This window comes from Heptranchias perlo, chromosome 21, assembly GCF_035084215.1.
Source record: "Heptranchias perlo isolate sHepPer1 chromosome 21, sHepPer1.hap1, whole genome shotgun sequence".
Taxonomy (NCBI): Eukaryota; Metazoa; Chordata; class Chondrichthyes; order Hexanchiformes; family Hexanchidae; genus Heptranchias; species Heptranchias perlo.
The window spans coordinates 49,738,623-49,756,588 of record NC_090345.1 but is presented as its reverse complement, the minus strand read 5'-3'; the positions used below and the strand labels follow the sequence as shown (position 1 = coordinate 49,756,588).

At 50.9% G+C, this 17,966-nt stretch overlaps 1 protein-coding gene across 1 annotated transcript in view; it reads right to left on the bottom strand.

Annotated features, from left to right (window-relative positions):
* dna2 (DNA replication helicase/nuclease 2) overlaps nucleotides 1-16,835 on the bottom strand; it is a 72,352-nt gene extending 55,517 nt beyond the window's left edge. The window contains exons 1-4 of the mRNA XM_068002672.1: nucleotides 16,797-16,835; nucleotides 11,790-13,114; nucleotides 5,476-5,643; nucleotides 3,115-3,298 (exon numbers count right to left, since the gene is read on the bottom strand). Of these exons, the coding sequence (XP_067858773.1) occupies nucleotides 3,115-3,298; nucleotides 5,476-5,643; nucleotides 11,790-13,114; nucleotides 16,797-16,826 (1,707 nt within the window). The 5' untranslated portion in view covers nucleotides 16,827-16,835. The remainder of the gene's footprint in view (nucleotides 1-3,114; nucleotides 3,299-5,475; nucleotides 5,644-11,789; nucleotides 13,115-16,796) is intronic.
* Between the last annotated feature and the right edge of the window lie 1,131 nt (nucleotides 16,836-17,966).

Sequence of the window (17,966 nt, the reverse complement as noted above, 5' to 3'; positions counted from 1 at the left end):
CCATTACTGACATTATAACTGCTCATTAAGGAGCGAGTTATTGTACTACAGTAACCATGGAAATCAAAGCCACATTCAAAATCACAAGACACAATGCAAGCAGAAAACAAAGCTAAACTTTTCAAAAAGTAAGTCTGCAATGTGCGATCTGAAGGCAGTCACTGGCCAAGTCTGGGCCCTCTGTGACTGCACCAAACACCAGTCTCAGCAATTATTTTCTGAAGCTAAAAAGCACAATTATGCATCGCAGTATGGAACCTGAAATGGGTATTGCAATAAATGACTTCAAATTAAACCAAAACGAAAGGGTCCACAGCAAACTCTGGGCGTGTCTGAAACGGCAGTGAGAATGTTTCAACCAGACAGTTGGAAGCAAAGGAAAATATTACAACAACTCTGGTGGAGAGACTGGGATCTGCTGTAAACCAAGTGGAAAGATCAAGCATTCATCTCAAGAGGGCTGGAATACAAAGGTATGGAAGTTATGTTACAGCTGTATAAAGCTCTGGTTAGACCCCATCTGGAGTACTTCATTCAGTTCTGGGCACCGCACCATAGGAAGGATATACTGGCCTTGGAAGGGGTGTAGTGCAGATTCACCTGAATGATACCAGGGCTTAGAGGGTTAAATTATGAGGACAGGTTGCATAGACTAGGCTTGAATTCCCTTGAGTATAGAAGATTAAGGGGTGATCGAATTGAGGTGATTATGATTAAAGGAGTTGATAGAGAAACTATTTCCTCTGGTGGGGGAGTCCAGAACAAGGGGGCATAACCTTAAAATTAGAGCTAAGCCATTCAGGGTGATGTCAGAAAGTACTTCTTCACAAAGTATAGTGGAAATCTGGAACTTTCTCCCCCTAAAAGCTGTGGATCAATTGAAAATTTCAAAACTGAGATTGTTAGGTTTTTGTTAGGCAAGGTGATTAAGGGTTAGGGAACCAAGGCCGGTAGATCAGCCATGATCTAATTGAATGCTGGAGCAGGCTCGAGGGGCTGAATGGTCTACTCCTGTTCCTTTGTTGACTGTTGTAGAATAAAGCATTCCTTGTGGCAGCAGCTTGCGACGTAGGTATATGGGTGGATGTTCCTGTCCAAGATCGTTCCTTTGGCTCAGTACCACCCTGACGCCTCTGTTTGATGCAGAGATGTGGATCGTGAAGGTTTAAAAACAGCCAGGACCAAATAATACAGGGATGGCGCCCGAGGGTTGGGAGAATGGGAATTTATAGAACAGGCATAAAGACATCCCTGGAAATTGTTAGGTGTGTGGCTGAACATATGTAGCAAGTAAAACATTGGAGGGTACCGTGAAGGAGGGAATAACAAAGCATCTGCAGAAAGGTGGATTAATGAGGAAGCCAGCATGGGTGTATGGAGGGAGTTCTCACTTCACAAATCTATTGAACTTCTCTAAAATTATGGACCCGTGGTTAAGAGGAACTCATAGAATTAGAGAATTTCCAGCGAAGAAACAGGCCATTTGGCCCAACAGGTCTGTGTTGTTTATACTCCACACAAGCCTCCTCCCACTCTAAATCATCTCTTCCCACTCTGCCTCCATATCCCTCTATTCCCTTCCCCCTTATGTAAACATCAAGCCTCCCCTCAAATGGATTAACGCTAGCTGTTTCAACCACTCCACGTGGCAGCGAGTTCCATGCTCTCACCATTATCTCTGTAAAGAAATTACTCCTAATTTATTTGATCTGTTAGTTGCTATCTTATATTTATGCCCCCTTGTTCTGGACTCACCAAGTGGAAACAGTTTCTCCACATGCACTCTATCGAACTGCTTTATCATTTTAAAGTCCTCCTTCAGGTGTCCTCTTAGTCTCTTTTCCAAGGCAGGTGTTAAGGAGGAGGGGAAGAATATTTTTTACTCAAAACATTGCATTTTCTATCTCTAAACATCAAAGAAACATAGAAGGAGCAGTAAGGCAACATATTCATGTTTTAAGCTGCAAATGGAAAACATGCTGGTTAAAACATGGAGGTGCTCAAACAGATACAGATTTGGACAGTCCAGAATTTGCCAGTTTGATACTGTAGCTGGCTGTGGGGGATAGGGAGCCTCCCACACACACCCAGAGAACAGTGTGGGAAAGACTGAGAAAACTAAACCGGAGGGGGGGGTGCGGTAGAGCCAACCTGAAAAAGTGGAGAGGGGCTGTATGACACAGCCAGGTAAGGAGGAAAGGAAGCTGACAATCCAAGTACAAACAGCCTATATATAACTGACCAATATCTGGACAGGCATGAGGGATCTAACACAGAATATTAACAGCGGACAAACAATAAAACCTCACACTCAAAATGACTGCCATATTTGTTAGAGGTTCATAGATTTGTTTTTATGATAAATTCCAAGTGAAAAATGCCAACAATTCTCAGCTACTGGCACAGAGCCTCTGATTCTCTTTGTTTTCAGATGGAGGGAATGGAGTGGGGTCCATGGAAGACTTTTTGCCCACTTCCCTTACCAGCATAAACTGGTCCATCTGCCCCCTTGTTCCCAGGCCGCCCTGGAGCTGCTCGCTAACTTACACTATGATACAAGCAGCAGCCCCAACTCAAAGTCAAACCCAAACCCAATAGAGCCAGGCATGGCTGCAGCGTCCAACCAACCACTCAACATTCTAGGAAAGAATCCAGTCAAATATGAAGCTGATTGGGATACAATATCCAAGGGAGCTCTTCCTCTCATTACCCATATAAAAAAAAGAAATGATACAACTGAGATCCACCGGTAAACAGCCAGTGCCCTGATCCGAACATGCAACTAACTGCAGGCTGTGTATGCATCCTATATACACAAGCCAGACACAAACCCAGTGTTCCTGCAACAAGGATGCACCTGTGAGCCTTCTCCAGTCAGAGGGCATCTCAGCAACAGATGGAGTCTAGCAACATAAGCAATTCCCCTCTCCCGAACAACCGAGGCAGACTGTTTACAGGGTGCAGAGGAGGCAAAGGATGGAAAGGAGAGGAACACAAAGTAATGACATAAATTATTCAAAGCTAAGTCCTGCAGAGAGTAACTGAAATGTGCAAAACTGCAGCAATGGTGCGTGGGCTGGCTATTCACAGGACACGGTGATTTGTAAATCTCACCTTAAATCTCTCGTTGAGCACAGCCCTGCGCATACAGCGGATACTGTTTGCAACGCTAGTCCCAGAAATAAGGTAGTCAGGGCTCACAACCAGATAGCCAGCATCCCTGCTTATTGTCCAGGTGTCCGAGTGTTTCTCTCCTTCGACATGAACAACGTCCCCAGCTTTGACTTCAACAGAGTCCCTGAAATGGGGAAGAGTTTTCTCAAAGTATATCTAGATTCTCTCTATAGCTGTATCATGAAGTATCAAAGTCAACGCAAGCAGTTCAATACAATAGCAAAATACTGCAGATGTTGGACATCTGAACCAAAAACAGAAAATGCAGGAAACACTCAGCAGTGTTTGTGGAGAATGAAACAGAATTAATGTTTCAGGTCGATGACCTTTTGTCAGAATTCTTGAAACGTTAACTTTGTTTCTCTCTCCACAGATGCTGCCTGACCTGCTGAGTGTTGTTTGTTCAACAGAATAATGTTTTGCGGTCAGTAGCCACGTGGTTCTGGTACTGGTCTAGCAACCCAGGGATCAGAGTTCAAATCTAAGCACCTGCAAAATGACCACAAAAGGTCATTGTAAAACCCCAACGGGCTCACTAATGCCCTTCAGGGAAGGGAACCTACCACCCCTTTCCAGGGTCTGGGCTACATGTAACTCCAGTGCCACAGAATGTGGTTCACTCAATGCTCTCAGGGCACCTTGGGCTGGCAGTAATTACGGCCTTACCAGCGTCACCCACGTCCCAAGAACAATTAAAACCCCACATATCAATAATTGGGCTCCATAGTTGAGAGACTCATTCTGAAGCTGGTTTATCTCTCCCCTCCTGCCCCTGATAGTTCAGGAAACAGAATCCTGTCAATCCTACTCAGTTACAACACTCGAAGGGAGTGAGAGGAGTAAAGGGTGTTTCCCACATTGTGATACTCATCACACCACAGTGCATGCTGCCTTACTAGTAACATCCACATCCCAAGAACAGAAAAAGCGGAGACTGAAATAAATTCGAAGAAGTTTAGAAAAAATGAACTAAATGAAAGCAGATATAGATGAATGGACGTGGAAGGCACCTCATCGCAATAGGTCAGTGAGAAACAAGGCACCTCATCAGCACCTTGGCCACACCGAGTGCGGCAGGGAATCGATCCTCTGTCACCTGCACCAGATGTAGCTCTTGTGTTCATTGTTGGCACTGAAGATTATGACTCAACATTAAAGCATTGGTTTATGCAACTTTTGCCACAGCTAAATATATCTGGAGACTCGTTCTTTTCAGTTCCTGATGACCATTAGGTGACTGGTGACACCATTCTGCAAAATATGATCAGTTGTCCAACTAGTGTCGCGCTGTGAGTAATGTCATTTTTGTACTCATGGGCTACATAGGTGTGCACCTTAGGGCCACATACAAAGTTCAAATCATCCCCATTAATCCCCACATATCTCCAGCTGCTGATAGCACATCTGGAGCTTCTCGTTCAGGATTCATCCACCAATGAGGCAAAAGCACTAAGAACAGTCTTTTTACAAACCTCGAGGTCCACAAAATCGAAACAAAACATGAGGACAGAGAGGATGGGCCGCCCAGAGTGTGGGGCTGTGGATACCTCCGTTATCTCCTGGTGTCCACTCAGGACTCCTACCACAGCAGGAACTGAGCAGCACAGGACCGAGGCTGGGTATTCTGCAGTGAGTGACTCACCTCCTGACTCCCCAAACCCTTTCCACCATCTACAAGGTGTGATGAAATATTCTCCACTTGCCTGGATGAGTGCAGCTCCAACAACACACAAGAATCTCGACACCATCCAGGACAAAGCAGCCTGCTTGATTGGCACCCCATCCGCCACCCTAAACATTCACTCCCTCCACCACCAGCGCACAGTGGCTGCAGTGTGTACCATCCACAGGATGCACTGCAGCAACTCGCCAAGGCTTCTTCGACTACACCTCCCAAACCCACAACCTCTAACACCTAGAAGGACAAGGGCAGCAGGCACATGGGAAAAACACCACCTGGTTCCCCTCCAAGTCACACACCATCCCGACTTGGAAATAAATCGCCGCTCCTTTATGGTTGCTGGGTCAAAATCCTGGAACTCCCTTCCTAACAGCACTGTGGGAGAACCATCACCACATGGACTGAAGCGGTTCAAGAAGGCGGCTGACCAACACCTTCTCAAGGGCAATTAGGGATGGGCAATAAATGCTGGCCTTGTCAGCGACGCCCATATCCCATGAACAAATAAAAGGAGAAGGCCTGGGTGTAACACCTGCCTTGTCAGCGGTTTCAGCATGTTGTTGGGTGAGGACGCTGAAAATGTGCTTGTATAGAAGAGCACCAATGCTGCAGTTTCTTACCAGTCATCTTTCAGAATACACTGCTCTGTGCCACTGCCGACACCCGGCTGGCTCGCCATGATGGTCAAATGTTTCTCTGGATCACCACTGGGACTGAGGACTTCATTCACCATAATCACTTGGTACCGGCCCTTGCAGTGTGTTATACCATCACCTGAACATTTCTTGCTGAAGATGGAGAAAACCAGAAGGAAAATTAAGTACAATTTTAATCACAGTGGTGAAAAATCGCACCGAATTCCACACTCCGCTATCAGTCATCACACCCAACCGGAGAGGGTGAGGCGCACCCTGGGTTTCATTCCCAGGCTGTGCTGAGATAGACCATACGGAGGCTACAACAGCAGCTCTAGCTAGGATGTTCGGGTTTTTGCTCCAGATCAGAATCCAATGACCCCTGCTGGGCACAGCACGTGTTGGGCACAGCACATGTGTTGGGCTCAGCTGTGACATCCCTCTGACAACCTGCAGACAACTCCTATAAAGAATGGGCACGTTGAAAACATATCCATGGGCCCCAAAGATCAGCCTACAGGAGAGGAGAGAGAACATACACAAAATAAATAAGGGCGCTTCATGGAAAATTAAATGATTCATATCCAAACAGACCTTCATCGAACAAGAACACCACCTTTTAACCTCACAAATTACATTTTTGCCAGTCTATTACAAAATGCAAATGCCAGTTAAAACAGCTACTTTTCCCTATCAGCATCTGAATCTCCACCCCTCCACCTCCCCTGGGGGCTTCACCCTCCAGTTCCACCCCCCCACCCCCAGGGCTTCACTCTCCAGTCTCCGCCTGCCCTCCTCCCCCGGGGGCCTCACTCTCCAGTCTCCCCTGCTCCGCCCGTGAAGTGCTCAACCTCCACTCGCCCGGCACAGTTTGAATCAGGAACAAGGCCCAGTCTCATCAGTTGTACTGAAGGGGGTGTCTGTACTGAATTGTGAATCAAGAGGTGGGAGGGAGGAACTTAAAACATCTACAATCACCAGGGAAAGGGTTCTGAAAAAACTATTAGAATTAAAAGCTGACAAGTCGCCAGTCCTGATGGACTTCATCCTAGGGTCTTAAAAGAAGTGGCTGCAGAGATAGTAGATGCATTGGTATTAATTTTCCAAAATTCCCTAGATTCTGGAAGGGTCCCATCAGATTGGAAAATAGCGAATGTAACTCCTCTATTCAAGAAAGGAGGGAGACAGAAAGCAGGAAACTACAGACCAGTTAGCTTATCATCTGTCCATGGGAAAATGCTAGAATCTATTATTAAGGAGGTTATAGCAGGGCACTGAGAAAATCTCAATGCAAACAGGCAGAGTCAACACAGCTTTGTGAAAGGGAAATCATGTTTGACTAATTTATTAGAGCTCTTTGAGGAAGCAACAAGCAACGTGGATAAAGGGGATCCTGTGGATGTGGTGTACTTGGATTTCCAGAAGGCTTTTAACAAGGTGCCACTTTGAAGGCTACGACACAAAATAAGAGCTCATGGTGTAGAGGGTAACATATTAGCATGGATAAAGGATTGGTTAGCTAACAGGGAACAGAGAGTAGGCATAAATGGGTCATTTTCAGGTTGGCAAGATGCAATGAGTGGAGTGCTTGGACCTCAAATATTTACAATCTATATCAATGACTTAGATGAAGGGACCGAATGTATAGTTACTAAATTTGCTTTTGACACAAAGGTAGATAGAAAAGTAAGTTGTGAAGAGGACATAAGGAGTCTGCAAAGGGATATAGATAGGTGAGTGGGCAAAAATTTGGCAGATGGAGTATAATGTGGGAAAATGTCCACTTTGGCAGGAGGAATAGAAAAGCAGTATATTATTTAAATAGAGATTGCAGAACTCTGAGGTACAGAGGGATCTGGGTGTCCCAGTACATGAATCACAAAAAATTAGTATGCAGGTACAGCAAGTGATTCGGAAGGCAAATGGAATGTTGTCATTTATTGCAAGGGGAATGGAATATAAAAGTAGAGATGTTTTGCTACAGTTGCACAGGGCATTGGTGAGACCACATCTAGAATACTGTGTGCAGTTTTGGTCTCCTTATTTAAAAAAGGACATAATTGCTTTGGAGGCGGTTCAGAGAAGGTTCACTCGACTGATTCCTGGGATGAGGGGGTTATCTTATGAGGAAAGGTTGGACAAGTTGGGCCTGTATACACTGGAGTTTGGAAGAATGAGAGGTGATCTTATTAAAACATATAAGATCCTGAGGGGACTAGAAGGGGTAGATGCTGAGAGGATGTTTCCTCTTGTGGGAGAGACTAGAACTAGGGGTGACATTTTAAAAATAAGGGGTCTCCCATTTAAGACAGAGATGAGGAGAAATTTTTTCTCTCAGAGGGTGAGTGAGTCTGTGGAACTCCCTTCCCCAGAGAGCGGTGGAGGCAGGGCCATTGAATATTTTTAAGGCCGAGTTAGATAGATTCCTGATTACCAAGGGAGTCAAAGGTTATAGTAGGTAGACGGGAAAGTAGGGCTGAGGTCACAATCAGATCAGCCATGATGATCTTATCAAATGGCAGAGCAGGCTCGAGGGGCTGAATGCCTACTGCTCTTAATTTGTATGTTCGTAACCCTATCATGGTTCTGGGAGGGAGGGGAAGGGGTGAGGGCAGAAGTGGGGGAAATGGGATGGACACGGTCAAGGGCCGTCAACTACAGTTGAGGGGAATTCTCGGTTGCGGAAAAGGGAAGACATATCGGAAGCACTGGTGTGGAACATGGCATTGTCAGAACAGATGCGACGGAGATGGAGAAACTGTGAGAAGGCAAGAGAGTGCTTACAGGAAGCGTGGTGGGAGAGAGTGTAATCAAGGTAGATGTGGGAGGGTTGGTGGTCTTATAGTAGATATTGGTTGACAGCTTATCCCCAGAAATGTTGATAGAGAAGTCCAGGAAGGGAAGGGAAAAGTCAGAGATGAACCACATGAAGGCGAGGGAAGGGTGGAAATTGGAAGCAAAGTTGATGAAATTTCACTGCTCACGATGCGGTCTCCTCTACATTGGGGAGACCAAACGCAGACTGGGTGACCGCTTTGCTGAACACCTGTGCTCAGGCCGCAAGCGTGACCTTGACCTGCCGGTCGCTTGCCATTTTAATTCTCCATCCCACTTCCACTCTGACCTCGGCCTCCTACACTGTTCCATTGAAGCTTAACGGAAGCTTGAGGTACAGCACCTCATCTTTTGATTAGGCATTTTACAACCTTCTATACTCAACGTTCATTTCAATAACTTCAGATCATAACCACTGCTCCCATTTTTTTGGTCAGCAGGTGCTGGTAATGGTTCTGCTGTTGCCATTTACAGCTCCTCTAGACCCATCTTCTGTTTCTTTACTTGTCCCATTACCACCCTCCTCGCCTCGCACCATCATCCCTTTTGTTATTTAATCACTCCTGCCCTCCACGCTATCACCGGCCTTCCCTTTTATTCTTTCCTCCCCTCCTCTTCCTCCGCCCCTTTCCCTGGCTCTGTACTTGATTAAAAACTGTTAAATCTTCAACTTCTTCCAGTTCTGACAAAAGGTCATCGACCTAAAACGGTAACTTTTTTTTCTCCACAGATGCTGCCTGACTTGCTGAGTATTTCCAGCATTTTCTGTTTCTATATCTGTCGGCGGTGTGCTGGAAGGGCCCTTGTTGGGCAGCAGACAGCTCCAGATGGCCACCTCCAATATCTCGTACCATGCTTTTCATCACTAACTGAACCCAGGAATTTTCACAAAGACCCCCCAAGGGTGTACCGACAGACTGAAGTCCCCACTCCCTGAGGTGTTCGAGCAAGGCTTGAAATTTTGCTTTTTTGCAACCGTTTACATTTCTCAACAAGGTACTTTTAATAAAGTCTACTGGGGAGGAGAACCAATGCATCGGGCACCAGCCACTGAATTCATCTAAAGCAAATCGGCTATATTTACATTGGCAGAACAGTAAAGTTGTAAGTATGTTCAATGGAAGTCTGAAGTATTTGGGTAAATTATGCTGAGCGAGTGTGGTGTACGCCTGAACTATACAGATCACGAGGGGTTCGGCTTCAATTCCTGGTCTGGGGCTTTGCAGTTCCCTCAACACCCCTGGCCGAGGGGAGGGAAAAGTCAGCCAGCTGTCCCGTTTCTGACTCCTCTTCAATCAGCCCTCCTGGAAAGTGTATGCGTGAGTGTTGGGTAAGGTTCAGGCTTAGCTATGAGGCCCTCCACAGTTGAACAGCCTGCCACCACTCAATGTCAAGGTATGCACGTGAAGAATGCCTGCTTGGAACTGCACCCCACAATTAGGATGGGGAAGGGAGAAAATTGGATGATAAAATTACATCACATTGACCCTGCAAAACTACACAGAAGAGAAAGAAAAAAAGAGAACTTGAATTTAGACAGCATCTCATGCAGTCACGGGATGTCCCGAGTGCTTCACAACCAATGGATTAGTTTTGCACTGCAGTCACTAATACAGGCAAATGTAGCAGCCCACTTGTGCACTGCAGATCCCACAAACGGCAAATTAATTTATTTGTTCTGCTGGTCATGGCTGAATATTGGCCAAATTCCCTGGTCGACTTCCAATAGGGCCACCGGATCTTTTACATCTGTTTGAACAGGGCCCTTCTCATTCAAAAGACAACACTCCCTCACTGAAGTGTCAGCCTAGATTAGGTGCTCAGGTTCTGGATTGAGTTTGGTCATGGCACCAGATCGGGGGAAGAGGGGCAAAATAGTCTCAAACAATTGGGAAATGACAGACCTAATATATAAAAGACCTGTGTAGGTTGGAAGATGGAGTGATGAGTGGCAAATGATGTTTAATGTGGAGAAGTACATAGTAATGGGATGAGGGAAGGGAACAGACAGTAAAGTAAATGACTAGGCTAAAGGGCATAACACAGGAGAGGGACCTGGGGGTATTGGTGGTTGACTCACTGAAACCACTAGAGCAGTGTGTGGCAGCAGTGAGGAAAGCTACCTGGATCCTACAGTCAGATGGATAGAGAGCAAATCCCAGGAGGGGATAATGAGGTTGTACAGTCACACCTGGAGTACTGGGTACAATTCTGGGCACTGGTACAGACACACCTAGAGTAATGGGTACAATTTTGGGCACTGGTACAGTCACACCTGGAGTACAGGGCACAATTCTGGGCACTAGTACAGTCACAACTAGAGTACTGGGTACAATTCTGGGCACTAGTACAGTCACACCAGGAGTACGAAGTACAATTCTGGTCTCCGTTCTACAGCAAGGATATTCAGGCACTGAAAAGGGCACCAAACTAATACCAAGCTGAGCCGTGTGTTGTTTACTTTGGGGTAGAGGAGGATCTGGAGGTGAGATTATTGAGGATCCTTAAGGGAATAAATAATTTGAACCTGAATAATGTGCTTGAAATTGTCACACTCTAGAATCAGGGACATGGGCGCTAGTTTATAAGAGGTGAGGTGCAATCAGTTTAAACTGAACTACTTTATAGAGAGGGGGTGAAAGTGTAGAATGCACTGTCCAAGGAGTGTGTGTAAACGTAAAGGGGGATGGGATCAATATTTGAAGGAGTGGGTGATTGAGAGGTATTACTTTGTGGGATTAGCCAGCTGGACTGCAGAGGTCATGGTCCTGCACTCTCCTGCAGTGTTACCCAGTTAAACACCAGCAATATCCCTGTACATTCGTGACTCTTAAGTTACCTGCATTTAGATATCCTATTTCCCTACAGGGAGTATGCACACTCCATACTGGGCAAACAGAAACCCCACCTGTGTGGATCTGGTTCAGGGATGGGTTTCCGTGTGTGTAAGGCACCCGGCCTGCTCTATATTGATAGCTTACATATCCCCATCTGCTGATTAAACCTCGCAGTCAGGAGAGGGAAAGCAGATCCAACAGGAAAACATGTTGTGCTTATCCCTACAACCCTCAGATCTCTGTGCTCTTCCAATTCTAGCCTCTTGTGCATCCCCGATTTTCATCGCTCCACCATTGGCGGCCGTGCCTTCAGCTGCCTAGGCTTTAAGCTCTGGAATTCCCTCCCTAAACCTCTCCACCTCCTTTAACACGCTCCTCTTTGACCAAGCTTTTGGTCATCTGTTCTAATATCTCTATGTGGCTTAGTATCAATTTTTGTTTGATAATCGCTCCTGTGAAGCACCTTGGGACATTTTACAACATTAATGGCACAATATAAATGCAAGTCATTGTAATAAAATCTCTACAGTGTTGAGAGGGAAGGTCATTCGTTCAAGGTGCACACTTTTGGAATGACACAAATGAATCTGCACCGCGGGTTAGTTGAGGGCGATATTTCAGCTGTACCTCGAGGAGCTTGGCTTCTGTGCTGCGCTGGTGAAACTCTGCGTCTCTGCCTTTCCCAGGCAGCTCCTGCCCTTTCCTCCCTGAGGGTCATCGGATTCTTTCACAGCGTTCGAGAGCTCGGTTTTGTTTGACAGAGCAGAACGCAGCTCAGCCCGATGGGAAGACTCCATCTCTAAATCTTCTGTCACTGCATTTTCTTTGTCCTCCTCAGATTCAATGTGCTCCTCTTCACACTTTCCGCACTCTGAATCCACAGAGTTGGGTTTACTGCTCCCTTTGTCCTGTTCATGGTCACGTCCCACAAGTGTGCCTGGTATTTTCACAGCCTCCACCTCCCTTGTTGCTTGCAGGGCCTCTAACCAGGCTTTGCTCGCTGGCACTGTGGACTGAATGTGACTGCAATCACTGTATTTTTTTCTAGCTATCTCAACAAACACCGAATCACAACTTTCATTCCGTGAATTTGTGTGCAGTTTTGTATCCATTCTCTTGAAGGGATTCTTTAACAGAGCTGTAGATTTGGGCAGCTGCAGACTCCCCACCTTGTTTTTTGCAGTCACAGAGAGCTTTTCACATTTATATACACAGTTTGGAGAAGGGAGCGCCTTCAAAACACGATTCCCACATTGTCTTTTCTTCCCATTTTGCAGTTTTCCATTCACAGTTTTCTTCACAAAGTTGCGCAGCTGAGACTCGGGGGAGGCCTGGTTAATAACCATTAGACATTCCTCCAGAAGACTATCGGAGGAGCCCCTTACGTCCTGGGCCTTGAGAACACCTGCCTCCTTCGCTGGGGCTGCTTTCCACTTTTTCGATCTGGGCACCTCGTCAGGGCTAGCAGCAGATCTCTTCCCGAACAGCTTAACAGGACTAAAAGTTTCACAATCTCTCAACGGATCCTGCCTCTTGGTCTTACCAATATCACTATATCGTAGAACCGGTTTCACATTTTCAGTATTTAAAGTATTCGAAAAAAGCTGAACTTTAACTCTGGTGTCTTCCTTTGATTGCTTAAACCTGGAGCGAGAGGTGTGGGAGGTGGGAGTTGTCATCACAGTGGACACCAGTAACTTGGGTCGTGCTGCTATCTCACTAACTGGTGTTTCAGGAACAGTGCAAGTATCTGCTATAGTCACTGGAGACTCGGGAACCATTTCACTGACATCTGGAGGCTCCAGAACAGCCAATTCTACACAATCCTCTTCATCATCGCTGCTTTCCATCAGATTGATGGTCACCGGGACAGTCCTGGTACTCCCCTTTCTTTCACTTCTATGCCCATGTCCAATTTCTGCAAAAAGTTTCTTCCCCATTAATGAAGATGACTATATCCAGAGAGGGGAAAAAAGTTATTTTCCACATTTTAATATCAAAGATACAAAGCAATTAAAGCATTAACACAATGTAATAAAACTCTTCAGAAAATGCATCAGGCACGTTCAGCGTCTGAAACAGAAAAATACACAACCAATACGTCTGCTCCATTAACCAGCTACTGTGCAGAGTGTACGATGCAGAGCATCACTGGAGGCGGATTACAGGGACCAATGTCAGGCGCGGGTCATGGGGGTTCAAAGGGGGGAGAATAGGGACAGGTATGGGATTACTGGAGGGAGGAGCAGAGCATGGGGTAACAGGGGGGGTTACAGTGGGGAGGGGGGCAGGGTTTGGGCTTATGGGGGGGGGGCAGTGTTTGGGGTTTACTGGGGGTGGGTAGCAGGGTTTGGGTTTATGGGGAGGAGGTAGGGGCAGGGTTTGGGCTTACGGGGGTAGGGGCAGGGTTTGGGGCATGTGGGGGGAGGGGCAGGGTTTGGTGTTTGCGGGGGGGGGGCAGGGTTTACGGGGGGAGGGGCAGGGTTTGGGGTTTACGGGGGGAGGGTCAGGGTTTGGGGTTTACGGGGGAGGGACAGGGTTTGGGGTTTACGGGGGGAGGGGCAGGGTTTGGGGTTTACAGAGGGAGCGGGTAGGGGCAGGGTTTGGGGTTTACGGGGGTTGGGGCAGGGATTGGGGTTTAAGGGGGGAGGGTGTGGGTGCAGGGTTTGGGGTTTATGGGGGGGGGATAGCAAGGTTTGGGCTTACAGGGGGAGGAGGGGCAGGATTTGGGGTTTACGGGAGGAGGGGATAGGGCCAGGATTTGGGGTTTACGGGGTGAGTGGATAGCAGGGTTTGGGCTTACAGGGGCAGGGTTTGGGGTATATGGGGGAGGGGCAGGGTTTGGGGTATATGGGGGAGGGGCAGGGTTTGGGGTATATGGGGGGAGGGGCAGGGTTTGGGGTTTGCGGGGGGAGGGGCAGGGTTTGGGGTTTGCGGGGGGAGGGGCAGGGTTTGGGGTTTGCGGGGGGAGGGGCAGGGTTTGCGGGGGAGGGGCAGGGTTTGGGGTATGCGGGGGGAGGGGCAGGGTTTGGGGTATGCGGGGGGAGGGGCAGGGTTTGGGGTATGCGGGGGGAGGGGCAGGGTTTGGGGTATGCGGGGGGAGGGGCAGGGTTTGGGGTATGCGGGGGGAGGGGCAGGGTTTGGGGTATGCGGGGGGAGGGGCAGGGTTTGGGGTATGCGGGGGGAGGGGCAGGGTTTGGGGTATGCGGGGGGAGGGGCAGGGTTTGGGGTATGCGGGGGGAGGGGCAGGGTTTGGGGTATGCGGGGGGAGGGGCAGGGTTTGGGGTATGCGGGGGGAGGGGCAGGGTTTGGGGTATGCGGGGGGGAGGGGCAGGGTTTGGGGTATGCGGGGGGGAGGGGCAGGGTTTGGGGTCTGCGGGGGAGGGGCAGGGTTTGGGGTCTGCGGGGGAGGGGCAGGGTTTGGGGTCTGCGGGGGGAGGGGCAGGGTTTGGGGTCTGCGGGGGGAGGGGCAGGGTTTGGGGTATGCGTGGGAGGGGCAGGGTTTGGGGTATGCGGGGGGAGGGGCAGGGTTTGGGGTATGCGGGGGGAGGGGCAGGGATTGGGGTATGCGGGGGGAGGGGCAGGGATTGGGGTATGCGGGGGGAGGGGCAGGGATTGGGGTATGCGGGGGGAGGGGCAGGGATTGGGGTATGCGGGGGGAGGGGCAGGGATTGGGGTATGCGGGGGGAGGGGCAGGGATTGGGGTATGCGGGGGGAGGGGCAGGGTTTGGGGTATGCGGGGGGAGGGGCAGGGTTTGGGGTATGCGGGGGGAGGGGCAGGGTTTGGGGTATGCGGGGGGAGGGGCAGGGTTTCGGGTATGCGGGGGGAGGGGCAGGGTTTGGGGTATGCGGGGGGAGGGGCAGGGTTTGGGGTATGCGGGGTGAGTGGATAGCAGGGTTTGGGCTTACAGGGGCAGGGTTTGGGGTATATGGGGGAGGGGCACGGTTCGGGGTTTGCGGGGGGAGGGGCAGGGATTGGGGTATGCGGGGGGAGAGGCAGGGATTGGGGTATGCGGGGGGAGGGGCAGGGTTTCGGGTCTGCGGGGGGAGGGGCAGGGTTTGGGGTATGCGGGGGGAGTGGATAGCAGGGTTTGGGCTTACAGGGGCAGGGTTTGGGGTATATGGGGGAGGGGCAGGGTTCGGGGTTTGCGGGGGGAGGGGCAGGGTTCGGGGTATGCGGGGTGAGTGGATAGCAGGGTTTGGGCTTACAGGGGCAGGGTTTGGGGTATATGGGGGAGGGGCAGGGTTCGGGGTTTGCGGGGGGAGGGGCAGGGTTTGGGGTATGCGGGGTGAGTGGATAGCAGGGTTTGGGCTTACAGGGGCAGGGTTTGGGGTATATGGGGGAGGGGCAGGGTTCGGGGTATGCGGGGGAGGGGCAGGGTTCGGGGTATGCGGGGGGAGGGGCAGGGTTCGGGGTATGCGGGGGAGGGGCAGGGTTCGGGGTATGCGGGGTGAGTGGATAGCAGGGTTTGGGCTTACAGGGGCAGGGTTTGGGGTATATGGGGGAGGGGCAGGGTTCGGGGTTTGCGGGGGGAGGGGCAGGGATTGGGGTATGCGGGGGGAGAGGCAGGGATTGGGGTATGCGGGGGGAGGGGCAGGGTTTCGGGTCTGCGGGGGGAGGGGCAGGGTTTGGGGTATGCGGGGGGAGTGGATAGCAGGGTTTGGGCTTACAGGGGCAGGGTTTGGGGTATATGGGGGAGGGGCAGGGTTCGGGGTTTGCGGGGGGAGGGGCAGGGTTCGGGGTATGCGGGGTGAGTGGATAGCAGGGTTTGGGCTTACAGGGGCAGGGTTTGGGGTATATGGGGGAGGGGCAGGGTTCGGGGTTTGCGGGGGGAGGGGCAGGGTTTGGGGTATGCGGGGTGAGTGGATAGCAGGGTTTGGGCTTACAGGGGCAGGGTTTGGGGTATATGGGGGAGGGGCAGGGTTCGGGGTTTGCGGGGGGAGGGGCAGGGTTCGGGGTTTGCGGGGGGGAGGGGCAGGGTTCGGGGTTTGCGGGGGGGGGAGGGTTGGGAGGGGCAGGGTTGGGAGGGGCGAGGGGGCAGGGTTGGGAGGGGCGAGGGGGCAGGGTTGGGAGGGGCGAGGGGGCAGGGTTGGGAGGGGCGAGGGGGCAGGGTTGGGAGGGGCGAGGGGGCAGGGTTGGGAGGGGCGAGGGGGCAGGGTTGGGAGGGGCGAGGGGGCAGGGTTGGGGGAGGGGGAGGGGGCAGGGTTGGGGGAGGGGGAGGGGGCAGGGTTGGGGGGGGGGCAGGGTTGGGGGGGGGGGAGGGGGCAGGGCAGGGTTGGGGGGGGGGGAGGGGGCAGGGCAGGGTTGGGGGGGGGAGGGGGGCAGGGTGAGGGGGGGGAGGGGGCAGGGTGAGGGGGGGAGGGGGGCAGGGTGAGGGGGGGGAGGGGGGCAGGGGGAGGGGGGCAGGGTGAGGGGGGCAGGGTGAGGGGGGCAGGGTGAGGGGGGGAGGGCAGGGGGAGGGGGCAGGGCAGGGTTGGGAGGGGGGGGAGTGGGAGCGGGTAGGGGCAGGGTTTGGAGGGGGGGAGGGCGGGGGGAAGGCGAGGGGCAAACGCGCACCTTCACGCCGGGAACGGGGACAGGAACAGGGCTGGGGCCGCGATGGTGGAGCAGTTGAGCCGAGAAGCGGTACTCACAGCCCGGGTCTGGAGCCTGATCTTCGACATCGCGCCAACGGACAACCACTGACCGAAGCCCGCGCGCCAATAGGCCCCGCCCACTCCCGTCATACCGTGCGCCTGAACATGACGTCCTGGATTTAGACCGAACGTCCGTTCAAGGTGCCTTGGGCCGGGGGAGAGGGGCGGGGCCGGGGGAGAGAGGCGGGGCCGGGCCACGATCAGCCGGGAAGCGGTACTCGCAGCCCGGACCTGGAGCCTGACATAGCGCCAGTGGACAACCACCGACCGAAGCCCGCCCAGCAGCGAGGGGGTCTGCCCTGTTCCCTCTCCGAAGCCCCAATATGCTTCCTGTAGTGTGGAGCCCATTACTGCACAGTCCTCCATCTGAGGTCTTATTAAGGTTTTATCGAGGCTCGTCATTACCTGGAACCATAGAAAATACAGAGCACAGAAGGGGGGCCATTCGGCCCATCGTGTCCACGCCGGCTCAAAGAACAACCAGGTGCCCATTCTGATCCCATCTTCCACTACCCGGTCCGTAGCCCTGCAGCTTACAGCACTTTAGGTGCAGGTCCAGGTACTTTTTAAAAGAGTTGAGGGTCCCTGTCTCTACCATCAATTCGGGCAGCGAATTCCATACACCCACCACCCTCTGGGTAAAAAAGTTTTTCCTCATGTCCCCTCTAATCCTTCCGCCAATCAGCTTAAATTTATGTCCTCTAGTTCTTGAACTCTCCGCTAGGGGAAACAGGTACTTCCTGTCTACTCTATCTAGGCCCTCATAATTTTGTACACCTCAATCAAGTCTCCCCTCAGCCTCCTCTGCTCCAAGGAAAACAACCCCAGCCTATCCAATCTCTCCCCGTAGCTGCAATTTTCAAGCCCCAGAAACATTCTTGTAATGTCCTACCAGAACTGCAAACAATACTCCAGCTGTGGCCTTACCAGCATTTTATACAGTTCCATCATTACAGCCCTGCTTTTGTATTCTATACCTCGGCTAATAACAGAGAGCATTCCGTATGCCTTCTTCACAACCTTATCTACCTGTACTGCCACCTTCAGGGACCTGTGTACATGAACTCCAAGGTCTTTCAGTTCCTCTACCTCTTGGCTTTTATTATTAGAATGAAGACGACACTTTAAAGCAGTCTGGCTAGTGTCAAACATTATAGTCATGCCTTA